The sequence below is a fragment of the Echinops telfairi genome, unplaced genomic scaffold, assembly GCF_000313985.2.
Source record: "Echinops telfairi isolate 266 unplaced genomic scaffold, ASM31398v2 ScPeMD7_18;HRSCAF=68, whole genome shotgun sequence".
NCBI classification, from domain to species: domain Eukaryota; kingdom Metazoa; phylum Chordata; class Mammalia; order Afrosoricida; family Tenrecidae; genus Echinops; species Echinops telfairi.
Genome location: NW_022103915.1, coordinates 45538723 through 45549737, shown reverse-complemented (window position 1 = coordinate 45549737; position 11015 = coordinate 45538723). Strand labels below are relative to the sequence as shown.

The window sequence follows — 11015 nt, the reverse complement described above, 5'->3', positions numbered from 1 at the left end:
CCCATTGAGAGTTGTACTTAGTTTAGTAGTGTCTGAGGAGCCACACAAAAATAGTCAGCTGGGCAGCGCCCCAGTCAAATGTCTAACAATGTTTCAAAGATTGTAAAATAGTAATCATATCACAATCTTAACCTGGAACCCCTGTCACTTGAAGTCGTTGATCTGCCCTGGGTAAACTATACAGAAAATTACTAAAGAAACTGAAAGACGAGAATATAAAAGTCTAGATGCAATATACAAAAATTAATTTGATAGCAGTTTTATAATGGAGTTGTACTGTTGGTCCTACACTGTAGAATCTAGTCTCTCTTCCAGTGTTGGAGGCACAGAAAACTAGACATGTAATTGTTCATTTTTAACTAGGCCCAACTGTACGAAGGCTGAGTCTTCTACCTACTTGGCAGCAATGCAGTTCTGTCAAACCACCAGTGGGTCCAACTGTGGTGTAACTAATCTGGCTAATGGCCATACTTTGGTGATACTGACTTTTTCAGTAAGGCTGGGTCTTTGGACCTTCCCACTAAATTCTACTAGCGCATAGAGTACCTGGATGATTTACTGTGTGCCGGACACCATATTCAGCCTTCGGGACATAAAGATGTTGGATGTCTTTCTTCCTTTGAAGACAGAGGAAATCTTATCATTTACCCCTGCATGTAACCCTACAAATGGGAGCACAGTCGATGAAGTGAGTTGCAGAATGCTGGACAAAATGCCATAGAGATCACGAGGACAAAACGACTCTCAGCCTTATACATAGTGTCAGCCGACACAACTTCTGAGGGCCTTTCTCCCTTTTCCCTTACTTTCCCATTTTCTCAAAAGTAGAGGAATAGGATCAACATTGTTTTTTGTTTCTTATCTAATAAGGTGGGCTACCCATATTAAAAAAGACATTTGAAACCCCCTAAAAAAACCCATACCGTATACATATTTCCAGTAACTATTGGCAGCACAAGATATGTATAAATATAAAGTTTATTTAGCGTAGTGTTTAGAAAAATAAGTTCACATCATTTCAGAAAACAAATAAAACACTTAAATTGTCCAGGCATAACCCCCTATTACAGTACAACATACATACTTTAGATCTCTTTGGTTGGGTAATTAAGCACAGAAATGTTCCAGGACATGCTCTGTGTGCCATCACCTAACAGTGCAGTAAAGACTTCTTGGTACCCCATCCCATGATATACATTCTGCATAGATTGACTCTGTGTGTAAGGCACAAAACCATAGAGTACATAACTGGTTGCCTCTAAACATACAGTACATGCAACAAAAGGATTAAAAAAAAATTGTTTTGAGAGCCCTGAAAGCCAAGAGTCACATGCTATACAATTCTGATTAATAAAATGTATGGTGATAATATTAAATTAACACGAAATGCATCAACTAAGATACAAAGGAACTGGTAGGTAGGCTTTGTCATTGAAGAAATACGTTTAGGAAGACTTTGACAAGATCTTTAATAAAATGCAATTGTTTTTCCCCACTGTTTTCTTGAGTCAGTTATATTTTTATGATGAGCTGAACGGTCAGAAACATTTTCAATAACGAATTGTGGTTATGTACTTACTGCACACTTGTCTAGCATGTAGCAGGGCAGGCGGCAACACATGCCCATTAATCCAGCTCTTAACATGCAAGATATAAGGGCATATACAGGGAAACTGAAGGTCCGTGTGCAATTTACTACTGATTTTTATCTATGGCTATAACATCTACTTGGCCTTTCATTAGCGCAAGGCATTAGAAAGGCACCAAAACATGTACAATTTAAAGAGTGTTTTTGTTACTATGAATATACATGATATAAAGCAGTACAAGACAGGTGCGCTTGCTTGCTTGAGGAACAAATGCACCTCCTCTTTAAACACATGTAACTGTCCTTTACTCACGTAACTAGGACAAATTCTGGTTGCCTGCGTGCATGGACAGGTTCACACGAACGCTCACATCCCCCAACCCTGCAGCATGGGGTGGGTTTGAAGGCAGAGTTATTTATTCCTATCCTGATTTCTTTTTAGGGATCGTTAGAGAGCCATTCATTTGCAGCATCTTCAAGCATTGGTTTTTGTAAGAGGGAAGTTCAGCCACATGAACTCCAAGGGTCTGAAGTCTGATCCTTGGCATTGCAAAAAAAAGTATGCATTTGCAATTCTGTGTAAGGAGATCATGAGGTTTATCATATTTTCATTCACATCCACATGGGCTACATACAAACTGGCCCTTATTTTACCAGGAAGATAGGAAAGAACAGTACGTTCTTTATCATGTGCATTGATTCTTACTTGGTATACTGTACAGCTGGAGTGATCACAGGGGTATAATTACATCATGTTGGGGGTATGAATGAGTTTCCTAGGTAACTCTTCATTTTTGTGCTATCTTTTTCTTCAAGAGAAAAGAGGAAGAATTCTGAATAAAAGAAATGCTTATTATAAAACCTTTCCAGTTATATATATGTAACATATATAACTTTTAAAATCTCCCCATCTATCTTACTGGATGGGTATTTTTAAATAAGTAACAAACTCTTGATATCTGCAGCAATCAAGTGGAAAACATCATTTTCATGTAAACTACACTGCAGAACAATGTAATTCATCTCAGTAACATGATCAGCACACACCTAAAAAAACCCAAAAAAACAAGCTTATAGTGGTACAGTGGAAGAGAACTCTGAAAAAAATCTGACTTTGTAAAAACAAAACCAAACCAAAACATGTTGTTTCAGCAGTTTGGGTACATTCGCGAATTTTACAAAAAAAGGAAAAAAAAAGGTGATGTAAGTTTTTTAATCACAATGATGGATGAGGACTTCTTCATCGAGCTCTTTATCTATGCTTGCAAATTCCATTTGCAGCAGCAACAAAAGTTAATCCTCTATGGCCCTTTTCCAAGTCTTGGCCAATGGGCACGTAGAGAGCTAGAGTGGACTCTTTGTCCTGAACTTCAGGAACACAAGAATGTTCAACAACGTTGTCATTTTTGAAGAGACCACTATCTCACTTTTCTTGCTTTCCAGAGAACAAAGTTTACTCGCTACATATATTTGCATTGTTACATTTGTGTGTTCAAAGTCCTGATCAAAACTATAACTGCAGCTCACATGATCAAACAAGCGTTTGACAGAAACCTCCCAAAAGGTACTCTTTTGGAAGCCCTGATAATACAGTGCATACTAGAGTCCCGGGTCATAAATGGGGTAATAATTAAAAACATTTCAAACTAAGTTTTAATAGGAAAGAATTGTGTGCAGTAGATTTTACATAGTTCTCCTTTCCTCTAGAGCGGTGGTTTGGAGAGCCTACAGCCTACCTTATTGGGAGCCTAGAATTAAATTGTGGTTTTATTTTCATAATGAAACACATCAACATTAGTCATCCATTCCATCATAAACACGATACATAACATTTGTGAGACTTAAGTTCTTCAGATTTGAAGCAATTCTCTGGTGAATTTGACCCTGTTGGAATAGAGAAGAGCTATCAGTGCATATGTGGACAAGTCTGTACCTTAGTAAGAGTAATCAAAAGGCCACAAGGTAAAAAGGCACATAGAATCCTATTAAAAAACAAAAACAAACAAACCATCAGTATTGAAATGGATCAGGGCTGCTAAATAAAGAGCAAGGATGTGAAAAAAGTACCAAAATTCCAATATTGGGGGTTAGATTTCCTGCTTCAGTGTTATTAATATTGACTTTAATAGACTCCTGATAAAAACCATTGCTTTTAAAATCCTACAAAAAGTAAAACTTGGTTGGGAACAACTATGTTCACTTCCTGTTCAAACAATAAAAATAAATTAAACCGTAAGAAAACCGTTTTCAGTTCACAGAGCCTGAAGTCTAAGAGAAACACCAACGGTATAAATAAAATCCACTGTAATTACTCAAGTTCTGCTTATGGAGCTGATATATTTACATTCATCCTGAAGTTACCAAGTGTTCAGTGGCGTTTCAAACTCGCTCAGCCACATTGAACTACTAGCAATCACATTTGGAAATGAGTAGAGACTTAAACCACGGCTTTTGTGAAAATGCTGGAAAACAGAAATAGATATTGTCAGAGATATATATCTAAGCTACGTAACTTAAAAAATACACCATTAGAACAGCTTGGATGGAGAACCATTTATGCTTCCTAACCCTATCAATGCCCACGGAATAAGAGTAAACACAAAAGAACTGCATTGTTTCAAATGCTCTGTACCTATTGCCATTTTCTACGATAGATGTATACATTTTTAATTAAGAAAAGAAACCAAACACAACTACTTATCAAGTTCCAGTCCGATCTTGAAATTATTTTAAGTGAACCAAACCACGTTGCCTCGATATAGTTGATCTTGCGCCTTTGTCTCCATCTGTTTCAGAGGGTAGATATTGTATGGGAACAAAAAGGTTACAGTAATGTCGCTCCACGGCTGTTTACTTCACCTGATCCGTCACCCAAAATCTCTTAAATACATTTGCTTGCAAAACTAGAGTGTTTTCCTTTCAATGGGAAAATGCTTGATGTTCTCAGGGCTCTTTGAAAAGATCGCTTTGTAGGTGCCAAAAAATATAAGGGAAATAAAGTTTATAAATCTTGCATCTCTTCATCCAACTGGACAGTCTGGAGCTTGGCGAGCTCCTTTTTGTCTGTTCCCAGGTCCTCACAGACTGCCTCGACCCTGCCATCGAGGACATAATTGGATTTGGAGTCCAGCATCATGGAGTTGCTTGGTGCTTTGCCCTCGGAATCGGGTAAGAAATGGTCTTTTATGTTAGCTACTGCCTGCAGAATCAAACGATTTTCTCTGACAAAATCCTGGTGTACTGCTGGGGAGGGGTGACCTATTTGGTCTTCCGCTGTAGGAACGATTTCCCCCAGGACAGCCTGGGTCAGAGGGACCGACATTAGGTCTTGACCAGAAATAAGGGAACAGTTCTGAAGAGTTGCATAGTCAGTGCTGCTGACAGATGTCACCGTGGATTTGCTTGTCCCTGGTGCAGACATTGGCTGGCTATCGGCCATGTCAGCATTGAGCTCGGTGGGGCTGAGCAGTGTCGGGGGAGTCAGGGAGAAGTTCTGAGTTGGGGAGACGTTAACTAACGAGGAGGCCAGGGGATGGAGGCCACTTGCTGAGATATTTTCAGAAGACAGGTTTGCATTTAGTTGTGCACTCTGATTGACAGGCATCAACTGAGAAAACACCAGGCTCCTCTCCAAGCCTTCCTGTTTAACAGATCCTACAGTCTGGCCTGAATTAGGGACCGTGTACACGACTGTGTTGGGGGAAAGAGAGCTGAAGAAAACCTTTCCTTGCTGGAGTGTGGTGGATTCACTCGTGAATGTGCTCCCATCTGAAGTGCTTGAACTGACTGAAATATGACCTAGAAAGAATAAAGTACAGATTATTGCTGATGGCAGAGATAGGGAATCTAAAAGTGTTACTTTTTATACACACGGCTTCTCTTAGCAATGCTATTTACGAAGACACAACACCTGCAGCTAACAATCAGAGCCCAATGTTACTTTACTAGAATCACCACAGTGCTTAAAACTATAGATTCTTTGGGTGGTGGGAGGGGGTTTCAAAAAATTCTGGGAAAAATGGAAGGAAAAGATAACGGAATTTTTCCAGCAACACTTCTGAAGGCGCCTAAGCCTCCAGCTGCTAACCCAAATATCAATTTGAGTCCACGTAGGGTCCATGCCACGGAAGAAAGGCCGGATGACCTGTTTGCAATAAGAAAAACAGGTCATTGAAAACGCCACTGAGCTCAGTTCTACTCTGATATGCATGGGGTCGTCTGAGTTGGCATCAACTGGATAGCAACTAGCTTTGGGGGGTTTATTTCTTGAAGAGTCTGACTCAATTAAATGCCAGGGAGATCCTAGAATCAGCCAATCTATCAATCTATCTATCCATCCATCCATCCTCCCTCCAGGTGATATTAATGACCCATTGGGAGTGAAAAATTAGTGGTCTTGAAATCACGTCTACAAAAATAAAAAAAGAAATCTATTCTAAGTTTCCTATTTCAGTCTTCCTGGACCTAGAGGTATAACAGGTTATGTTTTGAGGGTCCAATTACAAGGTCAGTAGTTCAAACCCACCAGTTGTTCAATGAGAGAAAAATGTGGCTGGCTGCTCCTGTAAGCTTGATGGCAAGGGGTTACTATCAACTGATGTCTCTGAGTTGATAGTTATGGCTAACGTTGCCAGTTAGAACTAGAAAACATAAATGCACAATAAAAAGCCTTTGTTCAGGATACTCAGTAACTGACATAATGGAAACACAGAAAATACCACACAAAATGAGTTACCCTGAGGCTTAGCATTAGCCATATAAGCCTGTACAGACAAGTTTCAAACTACTACCAAACTAGCCATAAAGTGATGTCAAGTCAACAAACATTCAAGAGTTGTGTTTTTTTCTTTTGCTGTGCCAGATCTGACATTTCAAATAGCAATGTAGTGATAGGAAGAATGATATTAATTGAAAGGAACAGTTAAAATACAGATTCACATAAAGAACTTTGTCAGTGGTTGCCTAAAAGGTTCTCTTTTGAGACTCTGACTCTAATGGTCTGGGGACCAAAGGAAAAAAAAAACAAAAAACAAAAACAAACCCCTTAAACTTGAAAACCGCCTCTCTTCAAATCCTAACAGACAATGTCGATAAATTATGACCTCGCCCACACTTACACACATCAAATAAAATCTTTTTCTTCCCGAGTCTGTACATAGGCACAGTGAAATGTTGCCAAGTAGATGAGCCAGGCCTTCAAATCCTGCTAGTGGAGGGAAGGTAGATTGGGGGAAGAGATTATAACCTAATAATTCAGATGGGTTACTTAATGCTAATCCTAAATACTCAGTGAATGCCTCACTTAAGTTTGAGAAATCAACACAATGTTAAAAGTCGTGTTTTCAGGTAACTCAAAGGTAACTTTTAGTTAACTTAAAAGATAACTCACCCCAAAGATTCTCTTCTTGAAATATTAGAATAACAGAATGAGTCTGTACTGACTACTGGCAGAAAGGTTGGCATTCAACCCCCCCCACTCACTGCCCTCAGTAGGCTCATACTGGGGAGCCCATAGGACAGGGGAGACTGGCCCCTGTGGGTTTCTAATGTAACTCTTTATGGGAGTAGAAAGCCTTGTCTTTCTCTCATGAAAACCTTATGGAGCTGTCTTATTTTCTGACACACAGGCAGGGTTGCCATGAGTTGGAACTCGCAAATTACAACAATTGGTAAATAAGTGTCACAAAGTTATTTGTGTTTTCCAAACATTTTTAAGCATCCTAACTCCAAAGGAATGCAGGAGAAAAAAAACCAACAATGACTAAGATAACTCTATTTGAACACTTTTCAAACATCTACCCTTTAGCATGCATCCTTGAAATATTGGCATTAAGACAAACCTTTCTTCTAGGAGTGTTTGCACATGAGATGAAACAACTGCACTTATTTGAAAAGGTTGGAATTCAGACATTCCCTTAGGTGGCTACAATAGATGTTTATTTATTTGTGTGTACAATCATTTGCCAGTGTGGATGTGAACAAATTGTTAGCTATTTTTGTTAGACTCAAAATAACATAATTCCTCACTGCCATTGAATTGATCCGATCTCAGAGCAACCTTACAGGACAGAGAACTGCCCCATTGGGTTTCCAAGGTTGTAACTTCTATAGAAGCACCCTGCCCACATAGCTTCTGTAGACTGGCTGGTGGATTTGGACCACTGACCATTTATAGTTGGCAAACATTTTTACCACTGCTCTACCAGGGCTCCCCCTAATATAATAGATGCTGTATTTCCCCAACTGCCATTTAAAATAAATCATACTTCTGAATGTATACCCTAAACCAAATCCATGCACCTGGAGTCAGTTTGGACTCACAGACTCTTACATAGGGTTTCAGAGGCTGTAAATGTTTATGGGAACAGATAACTCCATCTTCTTCCTGCAGAGCAGCTGGTGAATTTGAACTTCCAACCTTGTAGTTAGCAGTTATTATGCATAACCCACATCGCCACTGGGGCTCCTTAATGTATAAAATCAAAATGCCGACTCATAGTAACCCTACAGGAGAGGATAGAACTGCCCCTGTGAGTTTCTGAAGCTGTAACCTCTGAACAGGAGGGGAAAGCTTGTCTTTTTCCTGAGGAGTAGCTGGTGGTTTATAATTGCTGACCTTCCGCATTGAAGGCCAATGCATAACCACTATGCCAATGATTTTATATATATATGCGAAAGGGGTGAAGCAGATATGATCTAAAGCTTGATGGTTAAGTATAACGGCAACTGAATTATACATTGGACAATACTTTTTTAGGCAGTAAAAAATTCCAATTGAAAATCATATGGGTATAAAGTATAACAATAGATTATTGATGATGATAAAAAGAAAAACCTCACACCCTTGTTTTTCTTATATTATAAAATGAATCACATATGTGGATATTTTACTTTTCCATATAAATCCCCAACTACAGAAAGATTATCTTGTATAGGAATTTTGGAGAAAGGTTATCTGGCTGAGAGAAAGGCTGAGTCACCCGAAAAGGCCTTAACAACAATTATAATGCTCAACTTCTATCGAGGAACATCGTTCCTGGGCCCATCTGGTTAAACTTAGCCCTCCAACACACCGGAGAGTCTAAGGATGGGCAGCCCTGTCACTTGATCTTACCAACAGTAATTGAACAATGCTTTTCTTATCCTTATTAAAGGTCTCATTTTAAACAATTAGCTATTAGTTCATTATCATTTTCTGGCAGCACTTTTCTAGATTATACATCAAAAGTATGTCTGGCTTTTCTCTTTCTTGGATGTACACACCATCGTTTTTTGCTCAGATTTGTTGTCTTTAAAATGTTACCTATTGACAGGAAGGTAAATTAAATAATTGTAACACTTAAGTACTTGTACTTCCCCCCCTATGGTTATCGTGTTTTTGTCCTAGGTTGCGCTTTGTCTTGGATTCAATCTTTCTAAAGCCTGGAACAAGGAGGGGGAAAAAATGGTTAGTAGAGTATATTGTAGGACTGCTGTATTTGACTACCTCTTACCTAAGAAACCCGATTACAGAAGAAACAGATTACAGCTCACCTCACAATCATTTTCCTGCTAATTCCTCAAAACAGTTTACATAAATCATCGTTGGGAAAGAGCGGTGTGTATTTAATTCGGGGGTAAAACAATCTTACAGAAACTGAACAACTTTAAGGCCAGACATTGCTTATTTTGTTTTCATTAAAAAAAAAATCTGTCGAGATTTGTTCAAGATTTGCTGACTGGAAAGCAAACCTATATTAACATCTTCCCTTTCTAAATTTTGACCCCTCTGCAATCTACTGCCAGATTCTAACCATGGTCATTCGAACGTAGAGAAAATGACACGGAGGGACCCAGATAGGCTTATGGTTAGTGAAGGCTTAGCAGCCTCAGGTTTCCTGAATTTCATAGAAAATTCATCAACCTCTGAAATAAGGCTGGTGGCTGTCTTCTTAAAGACACATTTAGAGGGGGAGACACACGAGCCCACTAGAAACCCAAGCACACATTTCCCTGGTGTTCCTTTAAGTCTGTTTGGCTTTAATTATTAGAGTAACAAGGTCTTTTGAGTTTGCTCTTCTCACACACATTGGGGATTAGGGGGTCAGATAAATAATACGTAGGAGAAGCATACACAGACAGTCCTTACCCACTGCTAGACTTATTTTGTGTCCTAAGCAATATTATTAATTTTTAATATTAAGATGTCAAGCAGTGGGTTATTTTGTAAGCATTGATTGACTTATCACATTTCTGTAATTGTGGCACTGGCAAGACTTGCTATGAACGGTATTTTTCCATTCAGTTGCTAGGAAAATAAAAGCTCATCCCCAGGATGTGAGGCAACCAAGCAGGCTGTTTGCTGTGAAGGACGAGAATCAAGTCAAGGTTACTCTCCAGCTGTGGCAATTCCTAAGGCACCTGAGTGGTCACATCAATCACAGCTCTCACCTAATGCATCATGTACAGCAGCTGGCCCACATGCAGTCATTGTTGCACTACGGTACCCAGTGAGACCTTTACCTTGTGACGACGCCACCGAAACGGGAGGCAGCTGCAGTGGAGAGAATCCAAGGTTCCCATTAAGGAACTGACCTTGTGTCCCGGAATTGGGGATCTGGACAATGCCATACTGGTTAAGTTGCACTGGCGTAGTAAAAGTCACTATGGAGCCTCCGTCCTGGGACGCCACTGTCTGGATGCCTTCTCTTTTCACCTCAGTGCTGGGTATCAGCCCTGGGAATGATGCAGGGGCACTGGGGCTGTAGGAGGTGGTGGCCGCTGCTGAGTTAGCTGCAGAACCTTGGAGGACTTTGAATTCCTTCACATCCTGAGAGGCGGGCCCCAGAATGTCAGTCATGGCTATGCCATTGCTCACAATGTTTGATGCCATTTTTGGTGGGTTCAGTGGCACCGACTGTGCATTTCCCACATTTAATCCATTAAGGATAACTCCATTGGGTCCTTGAATAAAAGAATTACCATTAAGGAAAACAGGTGAAGTACTTGCAGGTACCAAGCTTCCATTCAACAAGACGCCGGAAGAGCTTAGTGATATCTTAGCGTTTCCAATTTGTTGCATATATACTGGCTCCATGTGAGCAGGAAGGCTGAGGTTGGTGACACCATCGGATGAAGCAGAGAGTGGATGAGGAGATAAATCCTCATGTCCCTTGCTAGATTCATCTTCAGTGCTGGGGTTGCCATCTGACTCACTGTACGGAGGGGAAAAGCAAGGTCAGTGCAGTGATACTTTACAGAGTGCCATTTTGGAAAGCCAGCCTTTAAACCCAGGAAAGACAGTATTTCGGCAGTTCTTGACTAGGCAGGGCACCCAGTAAGTTTGAATAGCAGAGAAGCCGCTCGTCGGACTTAAAGAACACTCACAGGTTTCTACACCATTGAAGCACTATTCCTTAGTGCCACTGTGGCCACGGAAAACCTTCCT

At 40.1% G+C, this 11015-nt stretch overlaps 1 protein-coding gene across 1 annotated transcript in view; it reads right to left on the bottom strand.

The window, feature by feature from the left end:
* Window positions 1–962: 962 nt before the first annotated feature.
* SIX4 (SIX homeobox 4) overlaps window positions 963–11015 on the bottom strand; it is a 13016-nt gene continuing 2963 nt past the window's right edge. Inside the window, exons 2-3 of the mRNA XM_004698631.2 lie at window positions 10091–10782; window positions 963–5386 (exon numbers count right to left, since the gene is read on the bottom strand). Of these exons, the coding sequence (XP_004698688.1) occupies window positions 4590–5386; window positions 10091–10782 (1489 nt within the window). The 3' untranslated portion in view covers window positions 963–4589. The remainder of the gene's footprint in view (window positions 5387–10090; window positions 10783–11015) is intronic.